The sequence below is a fragment of the Leptosomus discolor genome, chromosome Z (genome assembly GCF_034619465.1).
Source record: "Leptosomus discolor isolate bLepDis1 chromosome Z, bLepDis1.hap2, whole genome shotgun sequence".
NCBI classification, from domain to species: domain Eukaryota; kingdom Metazoa; phylum Chordata; class Aves; order Leptosomiformes; family Leptosomidae; genus Leptosomus; species Leptosomus discolor.
Genome location: NC_141419.1, coordinates 39,538,047 through 39,559,343, shown reverse-complemented (window position 1 = coordinate 39,559,343; position 21,297 = coordinate 39,538,047). Strand labels below are relative to the sequence as shown.

The window sequence follows — 21,297 nt, the reverse complement described above, 5'->3', positions numbered from 1 at the left end:
GTTTATGTTATTACTCAAATCTTCTCATCATACATAACCCTGGTTGAGCTACAGAAGTTTGGTCAAGAAAATAAGGTAATGACAAAAAAGGACTTAAGGAAATGTGCGTTATTAAGTTCCTTATAATCCGATAGTCTTATATGATTTATAAAATAAATATTACATTCATATAATAAAGCTCCTTAACTACATCAAAACATATTTCACAGAAGATAAAGAAAACTGTAATGGTATCACAAGCAAAATTAAAGCTTATACAGCTACATCAGTCTTCGGAAAAGTGTTTGGACTTTTTGTTTTCTTTATGGGATAGTAACAAACTCTTGTTTCAAAATAAAATGCAAAGCCCTGTACTTGGAGGTTACCCTTGCAAAGTGAAATTATTTCAGCTCTTAATAGTTTTCACTGTCGCAACCACAACAGGGGCTGCACTTCATTCCCAGTGCAGTCAAGAGTTTTATTGCTAATGACACAAGCAGTGATTCACTGGGAATTTCAAGAAATATTTTAGTTTGCATCAAGGCTAGCCAGAGAAAACAAACAAATGCATTTTTTGCAGGGATAATAGAACAGTCTCAGCAAAAAATGTATCCATACTTACTGCTTTGTCATGTGCATATATAGCAGGTGGTGCCACTTAGTATTTTCCATCTTATCTGGGCTGATCCTATGTCTGCTAACATCACTAAATCCCCACCGAAAGAAAACACAGTACGAGACTGGATAAGCTCCTGGTTCATAACATAAGTATTCTGGATCAGGATTTCATATACATCAACTGAACAGATGTCAGTCAGCCTAATTTGTTTCTAACAAGCAGCTTTATGAACTACAGATCTAATAAAGCCTGATTACCAACAGAGAAGGTATTCCACGTTTGACTGCATGCTCCAGCTGAAGCCCTCCCTGTGGCTGAGGTATTTTAAAGGCATTCTGTCCACGTGGATTCTGCAGTGCCTAGCAGGTCATATATACACAAGAATACTTCTCCCTTAAGTGGGAACTCTAATAGATCTCCCTTTTCTGGTCACACTCCAGAAAACCTGTTTAACTGTATAGGTTTCGATTAGAAGAAACCACTGAGGACAAAGACACTTTGTAACTGCATGAAACCATTTCCCCAAGGTAACAGACAAAAAAGCCTATCCAAAGGATCCCACCAACTGTCTCCATTACCTTTTGCAATGTCTACTTGCCCATACAGCTGTGAAGGCCTTCCAAACATCTATTTACCATGCTCCAAATTAAATTCTTTATTTCTCACTCTGTACTCATGGCCATGGCGAGAACTGATTGCTCTCCGCACCATAATTGCACTCCTTTTAAAGATAAGAAGATAGATGTTCCTTTTCAGTCTTCTCTTTATTGGACTGAACATACTCAGCCTCCGAGTCTCCTTAAATTATTTGCTTTACAAGCTCCTTACAGCTCTGTTGCTCTTCTCTGTAATATCTTTCAAGACAGGTAGGTTCACTGTCCTAATCTATATACAGTATTCTGACAGATGCCTTCCCAGCAGCTAAGGTAACAGGGAAAAGACGTAAAAATCTAACACAAAATTCCTTTTGATCCCAGACTGAATTTGCTTTATTCTGCCACATTACACTGAGGTTCTGTCCCAGCACAGCCACTAAATCTTTTTCTGCAAATGTGCATTTCAGGCAGTAAGTTCTTATTGCACATTTCCATAGCCAGTGCGTATGCACTTGGCTTTATGGAATTTAATCCTTTACAACCATAATTCACCAAGCAATTGTTACACAGATAAACACACAAATTATCTCTACAAGATACTTCCCTTATATTGCAAACTGATTATAGTAAAAGCTATTTACTTTATTAATGACCATATGAAGTAATACATAAGCCTTACAGGCCAGCAAGATCTGGTTCACACTCCTCCAGTGACTGTTCCACATTAAGGACAGCAGTTACTGTTTAGGCAGATATGGACATTCACGTCCACTTCCTTACATGAATTAATTGCCATTCTTTGGAAAACACAGGTGCAGCAAGTGATTCCATTTCATTAGCAAAGCAATCAGCTCTGTGCTCTGTTCAACAGTTCTTCCCTATTACAAGGAACTATCTTACAAGCCCGAGGCTTGGACTTATGTCATCCCAATCTCATTAGGACTTTAACAGAAGGCCTTAAGTGCTAAATATATCTAACGAAGACGGATGGGCTGAAACAGACACTTGAATACTTGGCTAAAACAGGGTACCTGTGAGGAACTGAGCCCCTTACATGACCTCAGTATTTTGTAGGACTAGATCCACAGTTTTCCACATAAGTAGCAAAGCAAGCTACTCCATGTCTATCCCACCAAAAGGCACTACAGTTCTTCAGGGACATATACTAAAAAGAATCAAAGTCTTTCATTTTAGCTGATTGTTTTTCTCTGTACTTTTATAAAGAACTTTGATTAGCTCAGCCTTTGCTAAATCGAAAGTGTAAGTAATCTAGAAAAACATAGCCAAAAAGATGCACAGCACCAACTCTGCTTCCTGAAGTTCGTCAACCACAAACTGCATTTGCATGTGTAAGTAACCTCATCCTTACATTCTGCTTTGGGTGCATTAGTTCAGATCTGGAATGAGCTTCTGAAGTGAATCTTCTGATCAGTGCCAGGACTTAAGTTCACAGTCATGCCACAATCTCTGGGCATGCACACTGGTCAAATGACATTAGATGTGCTCCATGTGTGTACCTACTGCACTGTAGCTGTTAAAACATGATCAGCCCATTGAATCAGACTAGAGTTAGTCAAACCAATGTCACTGTGTGTGATACACAGTGTGGACATCATACACTTGGCACCAACTCACTCAGCCAAGAGAGGCAGTCTTTGTGCTATACTACTTATCACAAAAGACACAGGCAGACACCATTGTTAGAGACAGGACAGTCTTTTTGCCATTCCACATTATGTTCTTAAGATCTGCCAGTTCCTTACCATACATATCTTATTTAGTGTCAATTAATGACAGAAGACCATTATAAGTGTGTCCTGTTAAAACATTTTTAGGAAGGAAATTGTAAAAGAGAGAAATAAACTAACAAATAAATTATCATGAGTTGGGCAGTTTTGTCTTAGAAGGTGGATGCTGTTCTTACTCACATGTATTGTAGGTTGACATTTTTCACAAATGCCTGACGGGACACAAATCTTAAGCCTGAGTCCACCACAGTCCTGTGAAAACACAAAAAACTTGTTAGAATATTTCATTTAAAATATAATGGAAAGCATAATGATAATAATGGTTAAAATAAGAGTGTGGATGAAATCTCAACAAGGCTGAACTGCAAGATCTACAACTGTTGTAACACAGAAAGTTAGACCTAGACTCTCATGAGGTCTCTATACGCTTCTATAAAAGAAAAAGAAAAAATAGCTTTAAAAAATAGGCATGCCATATACTCACAGATTTTTAAGTCCAACATAAAATCCAACTTCATTGTCATTGATACTTTCTAATTTTTGCTGATTTGCGATGTAACTGTTGAAAAGCAAGACATAAAAAAGTATTAAAGTGGATCCTTCCATGGCTTGACCATTCAGAGATCAAGCACTTGTATCTGAAAGTCAGCAGTGATTGCTGACCTGTTGCAATAAACACTAAAATCTAGTGCATCTGCAGAGCGAAAGTGCTCCTTAAAATCTTCCCTATCATTTAAATGGTACTTTGTGGGACAGAGCTGGAGGGAGAAATAGTTGAGTTTTACACAGGGGAAACGAAGCCTTGTTCATCAAGGAAGCAAGTCACCCTGAAGGTACAGTAAATAAAGCTGCATTACTATGTCACCATTTCCCAGGACACACTTCCCTACTACCTCTTGTATTTCACAATAGCAAAAGGGCCAACTTTAATGGTGGCAGTGAAGCTACACCCACTTACACTGAGGAGGGATCGGACTGCACTAGTCTTTTATCCTATGTTAACTTAATCCCTTGTTAAACTGATTTTCTCCCTGCTACAAAGTAGGGAGGTCTTTTTACAAGTGGCAATAGGAAAAGAAGAAAGGGAGGCTTTACTTCATGATGTCACATACACAAGCAGAAACCAAGAGAAGAGAAACTGTCATAGTAGACCAAAGCACTGAGTCCACTCACATACCATGAATATCTGCCCAAACGCCAAAAGGACGTGGGCGTGCAAGTCGGTCCTTTTTATTATCATCATATGAGATCTATTAATAAACAGTGCATCCCACAGACTGGAAATTAAAATGTTTTACAGATAATGCATGGGATGATATATACCCTGTTACCTTTTCTGCAGCAAGAAAAAATTTTCACAGTGCAAATCATGCAGCCTAGGAAGAAGAAATCAGTGGCAACTGCAGTTCAACTGACATTATGGGCAGAAAACGAAGCCTGATGTAAGAAGGTGCCTTGCTAAAGAGTCCATGCATTTCAAAAGGTAACCTCAGTTCCAGAAAAATATAAACAGATCGACCTGTGCCTTCATCAGCATCCAGAACTAATCAAAACCGCAGTTTTTCCTACAAAGAAGGAAACTTTCTTTGATAGAATAAAACTTGACTTCATTTTAAGCATTTTTATTTTATTCAAAGGGAACTGAAGTGAATTGGAAAGAAGGTGTTTTGCTTTCCCAAAGGCAACCATCTACCTTAGCTGGTATGTTAGAGAAATTCACTGTGTGTTCACATCCCAACAGAAGCTTGAAAATCCCAAAAGTTGGGTTGGGCTCTCTTCCAAGCTGCAAAGCTGACTTGGGCTATGCTCTTGCCAAGAACCAGGAAAAGCAGAAAGTTTTCCCTAATGGGATTCATTGTCCCTTGGGAAAAATAAGGGCAGTAAAAACACAATGCCTGATGCTAGACAAAATACTACAGCATCATATGACACTGACTGCTCTGCAGGAGTTCTCAGGACAAGATTAACACAGTGTGCCCATTACACAATAATACAGGGCTTCATATTTTCCGTTGCCTTCCTTGGATTTTGTAAGGCAATCTGATTTACTCTCTTGGGGTTTATTAATCTATTTTTCAGTTGGTTGGTTGGTAAATTTACATATTTTGCCAAGTAAAAGCAATGAAGTAGTTTATAAAAGACTATCAGTTCTTTCATCTGAGAGTCCTGCAAGTGAATGACAATACTTCATCTGAACCTGCCCTGAAGAGCTCATGATTTAATTACCACCTTCTCTGTCACTTGGACCTCACCATGCTAACATAAAGTTATGCAAGAGGTGTCAAAGATACCTTCCTCATCCTGCCTTCAGTGTTCAGCCAATGAGAATTAGGTCAAGACCAGACAGACAGGGAAAACATAGGAAAGCAGGAATTGAAGAAAATGGTCAAAGAAACACAGAGGGAGAAGAGACTGAGAAGAGTAACAGAAAAGAAACTGAGCGACCAGTTGTACTAGCCGAAGATTAAGCCATCAAAAAAACCCTCTGACAAACACTGCCAGAACACAGATCCATCACTTAAACACGGTTATCACCCACTGAAATCTGACATTGAAATTTTAATCACAAAAACATTTAACCAGAACCTCCCACTATGAGAAGCTCCAGAATTTGACATAACTTATAGTGTCGCACAGAAATATATTAGTGTATTACATCCTGTGGTAAGCCTCAGCCAGTGTAAAACAGCTCAGCTCTGCTGAACTCAGTGAAGTTACCACAATTTACATCAGACAAAGATCTGAGTACGAGTACACAATCTATATAAAAAGATCAGTGTTGGCCCATTGGGGAACAAAGAGAAAGGATGGTATTTAGGAAGAAGAAGTAGCATGAATTTATAATCTTTTATTTCCTTCTCTTATTGTACCCCTTAAAAGAAAAGCAAGGGGAGGGGGCATACTTTACTCTGAGCTGGTACTAGCTTCTTTATGGTGAATGATTTACGATTCCAGCTCCTAACTGAAAAAAACAAAAGAAACCACTGATTTTCCATAACTGTACTTCAAGTAGGGACCCAGAAGAAATTCTGGCTAAGTGAGACTAACTCAAGACAATAACTGCTCTGCAATACATTTGTAAAAACACTCTAAGTACAGAACATGACAGTAAAGCAAATTTCACGCAGTTGGAAATCCTTGAAGAAAGAGTGGACAGACGTAATTCACCATAAGCAGGTCACGTCCTCTTACGCTTCCTTACTTGCTTAACAAGTCTGTTTTAAATTAAGCCTTTGCAGCTATTTCATAGCAGTGAGAAAGAAAGGAGTATGATGATGTAGCTGTACACTGTAAGGGGAAGCTGTTCTTCTGTTTAATTTAGAGGGAGGCAAAATCTCTCCCTAACTGAAGTCTATTTTTACCGTCTTCACAACTACTCTACCTTGATGTTACTTATCATCAAACATTAATACTCTAAAAGCTCTGACTTGCAGTGGGTGATGCTGAGAAATATAATTTGCCTGCCTGCCCATAAGAATATCCACCCTATTCTTTAACTGAATGTTTTTATTGTAGCACAGAAGAAAAACATCCTGACTCACGTCTGGCTGAAGTCATATGAGGAGCTTGGAAGCTCCCACTGCACACCACAGCAAAGCGTAGCACCGCCAAAACCTGGCTGGATCAGACCTACCCAGTCAGATCACACGTTATCAGCTCACAAATACCGATTACTGCCTCTAAACTAAACCCTCAGCTGCCTACAATACCATTTGCTTGATTATACTATAACATTCTGCCTCTCCTTCAATGAGTCATCAGTAAACAATATTTGTTTTCAGACCTTTAATTTCATCTCCCCTTTGTAAACTTCTGATTAATTCTAATAAAGGCATCCAGAATCACACATCTACCAACTGCACATTGCAACCTACAATAACACGTTCATCTCAGCACACTTCAGCAGCTATTAAATAATGTCACACATACATACTCCACCACCTCTGCAACACTCTGGTAAGGATATTTTAAAATCCTACTCTAAAGAGTTAAGTCCTACAAATAAGTTCTCCTTTAAGAGGGTAGTTTTCACTTCTGCTCATTACACATGTGAAAGACTATGGATACAGGCTGTATAACCTCAATGAAGCAATCTCTGAACTGGAAGGTCATGAAGAGAAAGCAGGTTCTGCTCTTTAAAGCAGTCTAGGGGGTTTTTGCCTCAATAGCTCAAAAAAGGATTTCACTCTAATTTTCAAATCTTTTCTTTAACCTGAAAAAAACTGGTCAGCAGAAGTATGCCTTCCCAACTTACTTGACTTAGTCTATTTCCTCTGGATTAATGTACGTAGAGAAAACTACTCCATTTGGAGCTATAAGGACATGCTGGAAAACTAGCACACACTAGTCTTAACAACACGCAAGCAAATAACACCGTAATTCAGCTCCAGAACTATTTCTGTTGCCAGAAAACTCCCTTTATGGGAAACATATTTTCTTAACACTCTAAAAAATAAATCAATTATATGTCTAGCTCTGGTTCATACAGCTGGGAAAAAAAATAATAAAATTAATAAACATTCCCTGGTGAAATGCTTCTGAACTTTGGAAAAACTTTATACTCTGAGCTATTTTTTCACTAAATCTTTAGGGGAAACAGCAGCACACTCCAGGAATAGAACTGTCAGTAAATGAATTACCATTTAACGACTGGTCACGTATATCCCTACTCTATACTGCTGTGAGAGCTGTATGGTAACATTGACAATTAAACATTGCGAAGTTCCCTAGTACTTTTTTTTCTTACAAATGCAAATGTCAGACCAAGTTCATCAAAAGGTATGCTAAAACTTAGGGACATTTTCAACACACCTGGGCTGATTAACAGTTATGCATTAAAGTCATGCAAAATTTGTAAGTTTGATGAAATACTTGATGAAATTTGGCAGATTCAAATAGGTTTCGTTTGCAGCCCCTCTGAAACCAAATTTAAAATAACGCATGAGGGATGTGAACTCACATAGTTTGAAAATGAAGCATAGAGCTACACAATGTTGCATATTAGGAATACCAGGTTTCAGACAGATGTAGGGACCAATGATACAATCTCCGCTCAACGAAGAAATCATTCTACATAGGACCAAGTTCCCCCTAGGAAGGAAACTCTAACAGCAAGCAATGAGCGTGACATAGACACCTGTAAGCGAGAAGTTCTCTACAGATATACAGGCTTACTCCAACTATTTTATCCTCTTTTGCTGTCTTCATCTGGTACCATCAGTGTCAGATTTCATGAGGCCCTCAAGAAACAGAACTTCTACTGCTGAAAGAGCAAGCCATAATTCAGAAAGAGGCAGTGTGTTAAGTTAGTCCACTGTGGACTTACCTAGCATTCAGCAATTTTACAAAGAGGTGCTCGACTCCTTGGCTGTCCGGTGTCTCCTGACAAATTCTGAGCAAGTGGTGGTATTTTTTTTTTATACTATGAATCAGTCTGTACAAAGAGTGAAAAACTGATTACCACTATCACAGGCTCCTTAAGTCATCCTTTAGTGTTTTTTCCCCTCCCATTTAGAGTATTTAACCATGAGTCACAGAAGACTACAGGAGGTGGCTTTCCACACACCAGTATAGCAGCTCTGGAGCTGACATAATTAACTCTGGGATCTTTCTTTACAGCCACAGCCACGTCCATTTTTTGAGCAAGTCATTCACTACACATATCCCACATTCAGGTAACACACTGTTCAGGGCGATCTGGAACCCTGCATCTCCTGGCCAAGGTCACAGTCAGTTACCTTCAAGGATTCCCTGTTCTTGATTTGTGGCTGCATCAACTGCCAGGAGACAGCAAGGCTCAGACATTCTGCTCCATGCCAATATACTATGATTATCCAATTAGTAGTATCCAATTAGTAGTACACAATTGTCATTGGGAATTGCTTCTCCAAAGCCATCACCCTGGACAATTAATGTCAACCCATCAGCTTAAAGCAGGAGACAGCTGGAATTCAGTGGAGATCGCAATCTTGTTTTGGCACTACAGGAGCAGATCCATACTCCTGCTTATGACTAGAACTCCCTGGGAAATGGAAAGCCCACAGTTTGCCAGTCAACCTCAGTTCCCTCTTTACAGTATGCAAACATGAAGGCAAAAGTAAAAATAAGTGAGTGTGTCTGCAATGCAGAGTTTAAGGAAACAGTTACTACATTTAGAGGCAGGGAAAATGAAATGTAATACACCCTTGGGCTTACTTACATTTCTGGTTTGTCTTCAAGGTATCTATTCTGTTCTCTTCAAATAGCGGACTACCAAATCAAGTACACTCTCAAGACATTTCATGAAGCTTTTCAGATTTGAGATTCATGCCCTTGATGAGCTCCAACTTCAGAATTACTTTCCCCAAAATGCATACAAAGCTTATTAACTGTTTTCTCCATTCGGAGACCTGTCCTCTCCCTTGAGCTCCATGAAGTTCATTCACTTGATATTTCATCAAGACACCAATTTTCGACATTTCTCCAGAGGACACCTGACAGCTACAGTCTAGCTTTTCCTTAGCAAAGATATTTTGGAAATGGTGATATTCCTTGATATAGTCAGAAAGAAGTATCAGCTGGCCAGACAACAACCTATTTATACAAAAAGATATGTCTTACACACTGACTTTATATCTATCTACAAAACACCTTTCATCCACTGTGTATGAAATCATCTCTGCAGACTGTCAGGAAGAGGCTTAAACTATTGTACAGTGCCTTTATAAAATATACATTAAAAATCACACACTAAATACGAGAGTAGTGAATGTGGCTTTTCATTAGTTCTCAACAAAAAACAGACTTAAGATTAATCTTTTTTATTATTATTATTTGGCTTGCAAGGAGTAAAGAGCATTTCAAAGGAATGAATAAATACAAACAAATATATGTAACATTTCTTTCACCTACAGAACTGCTTAGTGCGGTGACTCTTCAAAAACTAGTAACACAACCACTGTCTTTTTCAGCACTTGCACATACCACCTCTGTAGCTGTCACTGGCCTTGATGCAAATGAGAACAGCAAAACATCAGTTCCATAAAGGCACAGTAAGATTGCTCCTAACTATCCTTTATATACATCTTTTTAGGTCCCTCAGTGAATCAAAACATGAAAGCATCTTGGTTGATGTCAAAACCTTTGAATTCTCTTCTTTCGAGGTGCTTGTGCTCACGCAGTGACTATGTGGAAGGGATGTCTTAAGTGAGTTGCACGTTAGATAAGCACTTGTTGACAAAAGTCAGTATGCTTTGCAACATTTTAAGTATTTTTCCTCTCTCCAGGTTTTGACATGCTTAGTATTCCCTAACTCTGATTCAATGTAAGAAATTCCCTCTGAAATTCCCTCTGAGGTCAGTCTTCCCCCCACGTATATTATTTCCACTATTTGACATTAATACTTGGCTTTATTCAGTTCAAAATCACTGGCTCTTGGGATGTCAAATACTCTGTTCAATCTGCTCTGATACTCACTGTATCATTGAGACATATGTCCGTACCTGCTACACTTTTGAGCGTCTCATTCACTGCATGCAATACACCTCACACCAAATACAGATCAAAAGGTAGTACTTCCAAATGATGGAATGAAACTGAAAAACTTGAAGCCATCTATCCAGGAAAATCCATCTATATCCTGTTAATGCATTAAATTTTCTGAATAATTTGACTCCTGACATCTCAAACAATGCTCCCCTTTCCATAAGCCAGCAAAAATTTTCCTTATTCTGCTTTTATTTAAGTCTCAAGAGTCTACATATGGTAATAATTTCTACCCTTTTTCTCTGCAATTATTACATAGAGAACCCAACTGGTAGATGTTTTTCCATTCTTCAAACAATACCACCTGCTGCCATGGTTCACAGCTGATTTCCCAAGACCTCGTTCCCAAGACCTGCAAAACATCTTGTGTAGCCCTGACCACAGATCCGTGTCTTCTCCAAGACGTATCCTGTCTTTTAACGGAAGACATACATGAATACATCTTCACATTATGTTACCGAAGCATTCCAAAAGGATTATGCGTTGTCTTTTTGTCTTTCCATGATATTGACTCCCTTGGCGTTTATCTCACTCTTCAAAGCCCAGAATAGGTTGCCTACCTTCTGTACGTCAACACCAATCTTACCATTTATATTTAACCAACGCATTTTTCAGAGAGCATTTCAACAGCATTAAAATTGCTTTTTTGCTAAAGCCTTTCAAAGGCACTCTTCACTCTTTTACATTTATGTGCCCTTCACAGTTCCCTGTTTCACTTTCTTTTATGACATTTACTTCCATTCTGTTTTCTGTCCTGTATCGTCCATTTCTCCTTATTTTAATTGGCCAATCTTTTGAATGTATAGCTTCTTCCACTACTTTTTGTAAAAAAAAAGCACTTTCTCTTCACTTGAGGAATCTTGTTCTTCACTTAATATACGTAGTTTCTTACCTGCACTGCATATATTAGCATAATGATGTGTTTATTACACTTTGCACACTTTTCAGTATGGAGACTGTTTCTAATATTCATGCTGACCGCCACATTGCTGCCTCCGTTTCCATAACTTTCCATGTTCCTGTACTTGGCCAGTTTGATTTTGGGAAACTCTCTCTTGCAGTGGTACACTCATACAAGCATCCTGTGTCTGTCTTTCAGGTTTCTCTTTATATATCTATTTGTTCTCCTGCCTCACATACACGTATTGTCTCTTCTAGAGTGAGATCAATTTTACTTAAAAACCCACTCATGGATATCTTTATTACTATACTTTAGGAAAATACACTCTTTCATAAGCATTAATTTTCCATTTTAACATCACTTCAAGTCTTAGATCACCTTCTGTTCAAACTGAACTCACACCCTGCATGTACCTCTTTCACAAGATGGCATCTTTTGCTACAGTAATCTTCAAACTTCTTCACTATTTCTGCAAAAGCTGCCTTCTCCTTATTCACCACTACTTTCACAGCATTCTTCATTTACCTTTACAGCTTTTGTCCCTGTCACTGCTTACGAGTTATATTTTTCTCATCTGCCAGCCTGTTTCTCCTTATGGTTCTCACCACCACACCACACCGTTGCACATGCCTTTCAGCACTCCTACAGCCTACACAACCTTTGCAGCATTCCCCCTGCCCCAGGATGCATGTGATGAAGGTGAAGGGTTCACCTGCAATTATACAAGATCGAGCAGACATTTCAATGATACCTCCAACTATTAGGATTCTCACCTCCTAAACCTTTCATTTCAGATACCTGCCACAAAGAGCAAAACTGCTTCAAGTTAAACTGTTCATTCAAAGTCATAGGAATACAGAACCATAGAATTGTTTAGGTTGGAAAAGACCTTTAAGATCATGAAGTCCAACCATTAACCTATACGCAGAAGTACTCTACACCAGGCGAAAACTACGCATACAACCAGACCAAGCAAACAGAAGGAAAAACTGCCCTGTGTCCAGGCAGACAGGAATGTCATGGACGGTTGGGAGAAATTCAGGGCAGGGAAGATCAACAGAGTCTTTCTTCTACCCATACCCACCTCCAGGACACGTGGTATCTATTTCTGCAGATGTGCCACGTAGGTCCAAGCCTCCCAAACGACATAGGCTGCAGGCAACAAGACAGTCACTGAACACAAATATGGTCCGGGACCTGCAGTGATGTCTAGCACAGAAGTAGCATCCAGCATTAATATTCTTCTGTTTAGGTGCCTTGATGTCACATGGATTTGTGACAATTCAAAATGTCTGCAAATCTATTTTAATCTAACTCAAAAAGTTTAAAATTTTGTGTACATGTACAAATATGTGAGCAATATACAGTCTTCAAAAGATACTTGTATTGTTACCATTCTAAACTGTAAAATACTTCAGCATACGCCTAAGTACACTACATAATTAGTCCCATGAAGTCAACAGAACTGCTCCCAGCAGGAAAGCGCAGTGTACAGGTTTACCAGCTGAGGATCATGGTATGCATAATGTGTTACAAAACCTGCTTCTAAATGCTAGGAGGGAGGGCGGAGTAGGAGATGAATATGCAATAGACTATTCACCCACCTAGTGGGGGAAAGAAAAATAATAAAGGGAATTTCACCTTCCTGAACTAGACCCATGTTCACCAAATAGATTCATCTGTTTAAAAAAAAAAAAAAAAAAAAAAAAAAAAAAAAGACATCTCTGTGTGAGCTAGAAGACCACTGATTTGGATGAAATGCTGGAAATAATGCTCCAGTCCCATCCAGGAGTACCAGCTTCAATTCCTTCCTCTCCCTAATGGAACATAATCCCAGTCTCTCAGAAGATGTCATACGATAAAGCAAGCTGACAGAGGGCAGTCTCAACCTTACCTGTTCATGCTGATCTAATTTTTGCTATAATGGAACATCCAGTGGAGCAGGACCCACCTGTCTCACTACACAAACAAGCATCACAGTCACTTAGCTAACAGACGGTCCCACTCTCTGACCCAGAAGTATATTTACATACTCCATGCCAAGTAAGGCAACTCAGACAGGAAGAACTGAGGCAAGCCCACATCTGTACGCCATACAGGACAGTAGTTAAGATGCTGACATGAAAGACCTTCGTTCAGACCCATGCTCTGCTTCAAGCAGAGCAGCTTCCCACATGTGCTGCTGAAGTGGTTCATCTGGGACCACAAAAACATCTTACTCCACAGTGTGACCCTGTCTGCTAAAAGGACAGTCTTGCTTTTTTCCACTCACCCCAGTAAACTAAGTCCCCAAGGTTTTCTTATGCTCAGTGGAGAGAGATGGGAACACCTCCATCGGGTAATTTGCAGTAGGAACATAATTTAGCCTCCTGAATCACTTCCCGGAAGAAGCAAGCTCTCCATTGCTGGCAGGAGACTAGCCAGCTCAGTTAAGTGCCTTCGCTATAGAGTTCCTAGGGAGTTGCCAGATTTCAAATGCTGAGGCCTGGGACAGTCCCAGACATGATTAGCAAGTCCAGTGCACTACACCCACAGCACATGCTGTGAAAAGTGTCTCGGTCCATGTAAGTCTGACGTGTGCAGTAAGTGTACATGATTTATCTGCATATGCTCGCTGTGCTGTCTGGTATTCAGAAAATCAAGACAGTTGTTGCAAAACAATGCGAAAAATCACGTCCTATACACTCTTCATACGGAATACAGCATCTGATTGTGCAATGTGGGACATCCACCCTTCATAAGATATCTGGTCAATATGGCTTTAATTATGTTTACATGTATGGTTAGCAAATAAGAAAAGGTAAAAATAATTTCATTTAAATCTAAAACTGGAAGATTTCTTTTAGCTGAACTGTCAAACCAAGATGAAAAATACACAACTTGCCCAGCTTCAGCTACAGCTCTATCGACAGACTCTTTCATAAGGAGCTCAGAAGTGTTGCCATTTCACTGCTTTTCTGTTTCAGCAAGGGACCAACTTTGATTAATGTATTGCCCTTCTTTTCTTTATACATCAGATAACTGTATACAGTGAACCATTTATCCTCTATGGACCAGCACGCGCTTCTGTAGTGCCTGCAGCTGCTACTGTTTTGCACGTGGAGGTGCAGGTTCACTTCAATAAAGAATTATCTAAAACTTTGTAAAAGACCCCTCTAAATTAACCAGTCTCTACTTCTTCTTGCTTCAACATATTTAATCTTCATACAGTAGGAAAACACTTGAGATCCAAGAAAAGACTCAAGTCAAAAACACATCAAATAAGAGAGCAACAGGCCCCTTCTCTTCCAAACTCAGAACAGGCAGAAAACCACTTGAATCAAAGTTCTTTTCATCCTTTGCATGTCCTCTAAACTACTCTACCCTGGTGAAATGCTAATTCCATCCAGTTTTGTCCCCGGCTTTAACAAGGCTAGAATCTCAGCCTCAGCTTCCTCCTGAAATAAAAGGCATTTAAGTATCTTGCTGGATCAGAACCAGCAGGCTTAGCAAAAGGCTGGTTCAAGTCACACCATTCAGAGATTATGATCTCTTAAAAGTGCCTCTGAAAATGCCTTGGGCCTTTGGCCTGCCTTCTTCCACTTTGTCTTACTTCTGCAAAAAAAATCTCATTTCTTCAGGCTTTGTCTAGGAACCAAAGAATATCGACCTGAAATCTGATCTTCAAGAACGTATCCTACCAATGACAACACAAGCCAGAAACAGGAATAGCTGAATTGGTATTAAATATAACTAAGTTTCAGCTATAGCTTCTGTCGATGATCAACACCCAATGCAGGTCATTTTCTTCCAGAAAAAAAAAAAAAAAAAATTGCATATTCGCAACAGAATCTTCATGACATGGCTCCTTTCCCGTAAGTCCATTGCAACTGTGCAATGTTACAGTTAATAGCAGCTATGAAAGAAATAGGATCTCCGTATGCATATTTCAGGAGGGGGAGTAGTTTGGTTTGCTTTTTGCAGTTTCTGAAAATGCAGGCTCACAGTCAAACAGGAATCAAGGTGCATCCCGATTACATTTGATTTCAATAGCAGCTATGTGCCTACATACATCTGGATGAAGAGACCTTAGGAAACACAAACAGCGTCCAGTAAGAGAGCGTATTCACATCCCAGGCAGTAGAGATTTCCAAACCTTTATTAATTTATTTCTCCACTTGAAATGCATGTAAATTAATTAATTTATACAATCAGTGCTTCACTTTTTCAAGGACAGTTTTCAAAGACAGGTTTTTCAGATATAACAAGATAAATATACATCTAAAATCAATAAAGCATTGAGATGGTTTTAAGAGTTCTCTGCTCCATTTTTCATCTTTTTTTACTCTTCATTACCTGCTACTCACCCAGCTCGAGAAAGGATATTTGGATGGCCACCTTCACTGACATATTGTTAGACATTCATGCAGTGACAGATGACAAACATAGGATAAAGAGAACTCATAACCCAAAAAAAAAAAGGAGGGGTTGTGGGGTGTGTCTCCCTCTTACTTTAAAATGAAATCCAAAATGGAGAATGGCCCTTGTTTAGTTATGTAAAAGTTTTTGCTTTGCAATGATTGGGGATCTAGAATCTTGCTAAGCTACTTTCTCCCTTACACTGTCAGCATAAAAATAATAAAGAAAAAATAGAACCTGAGAAATCTGGAAAATGCCACCCTAAAGATATCACAGGCTGGACTACCAGGCCCTCTGTTTTCTCATTAGTATGGAAAGCAGAAGTTTCTTGAAAACAACATCGTCAAGATAAAATCCTTGAATGCATACAAATAGCTTTCATTTTAGTATATAAATCCCAAATCTCTCTCAAAACTCTTGAGTGACCAGAGACATGGAGGGAGAGGCAGTGTTCTGCCCAATGCTGAGCGCCTCCTAGAAGATGTCGCCCTTCTCTGGCACGAGCTGTTTCGTCTCAGCCTGCTGGAGACCCAGAGGAGCCCCATCAGTCCACACCAACCAGAAGGATAAGGACTAAAACGAGCCATACAGAAGGTTTCCTGGGAGCAAAAAAATTATACACAAAATCCAATGCTTTGTGAGATTTGGAGTATTTTTAGAGCCTAGAAACTACAAAACATTTTCATATTGCTTACTTTTAACTCACCTTAACCGATTTAAAGGAAGATTCAAAAAAAAAAAAAAAAAAAGATAAAATTCCTAAAAGCAGCTGTTAAACCACCACTGTCCAAAACCCCTTTAATAATTTGTAGCCTGATGCCTCGTGTCTTATTATACAATTCCAGAAATAACTTTTCTATCCAGTCAAGCCATGTAATACTGCACAGCCAAAAGTTGTTTTGAGAAGGAAGGGGCTGGGGGTTGAAGAGCCTTGTAGACAGTTTTATATTATATTAAATCTACAACAGCCTAGAAATCTAAAATGAAAGTAACCCAAAATACCAAGAGCTCTGAGCTTCATATGAATTTAAACATGTCTTTTTTTTTAGCACAAGCTCACATGACTTGTTAAATAATTTACTCCATAAATCACTTACCCTGTCTTATTTATTAACAATTCTAGAGTGCTTTATATAACTGAATTAGAAATTTATTTTGTGGCTTTGAAATGTACGCAATACACAATCACCTCTCCTTTAATAGGCAATAGCTTAGAAGTCACCTACTGTTTTGTTGGCAAGCAGTTCTTCCTGAAATACACCAATTCATTTCAAACCTCATTCACCTAAATAATCATAAGTCAACATATTAATGACTTGATACCAGAACTATGAAACTAGGCCAGGAATATACTTGCAAGAAGACACTTTGAAATCCAAGTCCTTGAAGAGTCATATACGTTAAGATATGCTAACAATACATTTTATTTAATGAGAAAATATTAGACCAGTCCTTTTACAAGAAGCCCTGAACATTTTTAAAAGTACTCATTTACCATCTATTAATACTTTTATTTGAGTGATCTCACCAAGGACTACTTATTTGCTATTGTGCATACAATGCATGGATTTAACAATACTTATATACTCATTTTGCTCTCACCACTCTTGGTCCTTGGCTCTTAATGTGAACTTCAATGACTGATATAATTATTTTAATACAGGATCTCACTCTGGAGCTCAATTTATCTGTAATAATATCAAAACTACGAAATAATTATTGTGATTAAGCTTTGTTATGGTAAGTGATTTCAGCACTAGCACATGCCTTCAAGATAAAGACCAACCCATGTCAGCACAATTTGCCAACAGGACAAATCTAAAATCTTGTTAGAGACAGAGAATTTTCAAAATCTGTCTTTTATGCACCTTAATAGAAAACTATGTAAAAACAACCAGGAAGGGAAAGAGTGAGGAAGATGACTAAGAAAAGTGCCAGGCACAAACACTCTTATGCCCTCCCACACCAAGTTTCAGCACCTGGCCCTCACAGGGCTGATGCAGAAATGCTCTGGGTGTCTTTCAACTCCATCAGTAGATTTGCATGGGGGACCCAACCAGGAATCAAGAAATCACTGAACTAGGAAAGTGTTTATTAAGCTCTAAACTGCAATTTACCTACAGACCGAAACAGAGCTGAAGCAACTGGGTATCAAGTGGTGGAGGATGCCCACTGCGTGGGACCACAGCCCTGTTATTCCTACCAGCACCATCCCAGCTTTTTCCCCACCTCCTGTATCCAAGGGGAAACCCCTGCTGCCTACACACACCCTGCCTGCTCTGTGCCATCCACCTGGCCTGCGCACAACCCTCTGCACCACCATGGGTTTCACATGCCCACCCTAACCATGCAGTTATCCTAACACTCCCAGTGCACATGGCCCAGGTGAGGATCTTGGCTTAGCCCACATGCCCCGGGTGCCTGTGGATGTTTTGCTACCACTGCGGGACCCACTCCTCTCAAGAGCAGGACATAAGCAACAAAGATACTCAGAAAATACATGGGAATAAATTATTAGAAATTAATTGTCTTACGCTCTTCTCACTCTTATTTATATCAACAGTAATTCCACCAGAGACCAACGGAATTGTGCTCCTGTAGCTGTAAGCTGCATAAATGAAAAATCAGGCCCGAAGCTTCCCAAGGAAAATGCAACACCTCAGCCTCTTAAACATGTTTCTTAGCTAAACCAAGATGTGCAGTGTTAAAAAATGTTTCCACAATCTGTATCTACCATGTTAGAACCACTTCCCTACATATTTACTGTTTACTGATCTCCCACAATGAAATAACGTGGCAGCTACTGCAGTCCAATTTTTAATTTATGCCTATAAACTAATTAAAGGGCCCCTGTGTTTTATGTTAAAAGTACGCATGAAAAGACCATCTTAAATAAGTGCAACAGCATCTCCTGAGAAATCCATGACTCAAAATTATTTTTAGATCACCAAACACAACAACGTGCAATGTCACAGAATGATACAGTAAAACCTGAAAAGAACTGTAAGACAGTGATGCTCAAAAAACACAGAAAATGAAAAACAAAAGCATCAACGCAAAATGACTAGACATGTTTTAAGTTGATCATGGCTGGAATACGTATTTACATATGTGTTTTCTCCTCTGGCCTTTTAAACAGAGTTTAAATTTCTAGGGGGAAATTGCTCTGTTACCTCCAAATTGAAAGGACAGTAAGGCTAGCAAAGCCTATGAAAATAAGCAGAGATGCATAGCTCAAAGCAATTCTTTTAAATGAAGCAATCCACAGAGTATTAAACAAACATCTGAAACAATAACTGCTCTAGCAACTCAGAATGACTTTCTCTACCATAGGTCCTAAAAATCTACCAAAGGTAGGCCATATATGAGCAGCAGAAATTAACGTCTCCAGCATTTTCCCCAAATGCACACGGGGAAATGCAGCAAACTGACTTCAGCAAACTGCAGAAAGGTAACCCAAAGGCTAGAATTTAATCTAAAATCACAGAGTATTTAATCGTATTTTTATATTGTTTCTAAAGGAAAAAGAGAAGAAGGGTGTAGAATGCAAATAGGGAGAAATCTGTATAGATTTGGGGGAAAATACTCTGATATCTTTTACATTACATGCTATGGAAAACAATCCAGAAACAACAGGAATTGGGAAATAAGGAGATGGACAAAATGGCTTGAGAAGTTTTTTTTCCCCCAGATCTATCACCTACAAGTCCAGTATCCCAAATTTTTTGTCCAACAAGAGCCTTTGCAGCTTTTCTCAGGCAACGTATGTGGATGCCATAGAGTGCAGAGATGTGAAACGACGCAGGATTGAACACGAAAAGCTACACCGAGTATCGTCTGCAGGCTAGCAAGCATGGAAGCAACACATGGGTAAGAGAGAAAAAAAAAAAAACTTTTTGCACCTTCCTTACTACTAATGACGGTTTCCTAACCCTCCAGCACTTGCTGAGAGACAGCAGAGTGTTCATTCCTCTGCAGGCTTAGTATTTTCTCCTTCCAGCCACCTTACTGAGAAAGGTAAAGCAGTCTCGAATGCCTACGGCCAGGGCAGGGAAGATTAGTTTGCTCTCCCTTTCCGCCAGAATCTGTCACATCCCCTCCTTTTTTCCCTTCCTTTTTGTTCGCTTTGTGGTTTGTTTTTTTTTTTTTTTTTAATAGAAAAACAGTATAGAGAGATCGGCCGGGGGGGGGGGGGGGGGGGGGGCGGGGGCGGGCACCCACCAAAATTATCGGTTCGCAGGAATAAACGGAGGGAGAGAAAGTAAAAAAATAAATGTAATAACACCCTCCTTCCAGAACTGCTGCCGCCGCAGAGGTGAGGTCTGGGCGGTGCGCACCCCGGGCAGGGGCAAAGGCAGGGGCAGGGGCAGGGGCAGGGGCAGGCACCCCGGCACGCCGTCCCGCTGCCCGGCTGCCCCGCGGTCCCGTCACGGCTGGCGGCGACCCCCGCGCCGACCTCCCGCCGCGCCGCCCGCCCCGCTCGCCGGGAAACGCATCGCGGGCAATTAGGATTCATCATCTAAACGGGCTCGCAGCGGTATCCCTGGGAAGTCGCGTCCAGATTAAATCACACCGGGCTTTCAGGCTTCCAGCCGCCGCATCTGCCCGCGGAGCAAGTGCGTTTCGGCGCGGGTAAGTTCCCTGCCGCCCCCGGCTGTGTCGCCCGCAGCGTCCCCCGGCCGTTCCGTCCCGCCGCCGCCCCCCGCGCTGGGGCCGGGCCGGGCCCGGGCCGTACTCACATCTCGGTGACATTGTCGCCCTCGGCGCTCCGCTGCGGCACGGGGAAGGAGGCGATGCCCGGCGCTGACTCCGCGCACCAGATCCGCCAGGAGCTGCAGCGGCAGGACGCGGGGCAGCCCAGCGCGCCCCGCCAGCAGCCCAGCACCAGGCAGCACAAGCCCCACAGCCGCGCCAGGCCGGGCCCCGGCCTCCGCCGCCAGGACACCATGCCGCCCGAGCTCACTCCAGCGCTGCCCCGACGGCCTCCTCCTGCTCCCGCCACTGCCGCCGCTGCCGGGGCGCACGCCCGAAGGGTGCGCAGCCTTCCGCGCCGCGGGCGGGCACCCCGCGGCCGGGGCTCACATGGGCGCGCCGCAGCCGCAGCCGCAGCCGCCCCGCGGCGCTGCCCGTCCCCCGGGGGCTCCGCGGGGCGGCGGGAGCCGGAGCCGGGCGCTGCGACGGGACCGGGGCGGAGAGGGGCGAGCGGGGCCGCCGGCGCGGCGTGGCACCTGCCCCCGGCCCCGCGGGCGGGCGGACAGCGGCGCCGCCTGCCCCCGCGGCGGCTCCCGATGATGCTGCAAAACGCGCGGAGCGGCGGGGGCAGGTGGCGGAGCCGGTGCTCCTACCTGCGGCGGCTCCGGCGGCCGCTGCCCGCCGGAGGGAGGGAGGGAGGGAGGGCGGGAGGGCTGGCGGGAGGGAGGCGCAGCCCGCGGCAGCGGCGGCGGGGCTCGAGGCGCCGTGCTCGCCGCTTTACGCACCGTCTCCTCCTCCCTCCAGCTGATAATAAAGCAGCCCCGGCTCCTGCTCCAGCCC

General features: G+C 41.5%; 1 protein-coding gene across 3 annotated transcripts in view; it reads right to left on the bottom strand.

The window, feature by feature from the left end:
* Positions 1-20,713, bottom strand: part of NTRK2 (neurotrophic receptor tyrosine kinase 2) — a 205,651-nt gene extending 184,938 nt beyond the window's left edge. For all 3 annotated transcript variants that reach the window (XM_086480514.1, XM_086480515.1, XM_086480516.1), the window contains exons 1-3: positions 20,505-20,713; positions 3,427-3,501; positions 3,123-3,194 (exon numbers count right to left, since the gene is read on the bottom strand). In XM_086480514.1, the coding sequence (XP_086336640.1) occupies positions 3,123-3,194; positions 3,427-3,501; positions 20,505-20,713 (356 nt within the window). The remainder of the gene's footprint in view (positions 1-3,122; positions 3,195-3,426; positions 3,502-20,504) is intronic.
* Between the last annotated feature and the right edge of the window lie 584 nt (positions 20,714-21,297).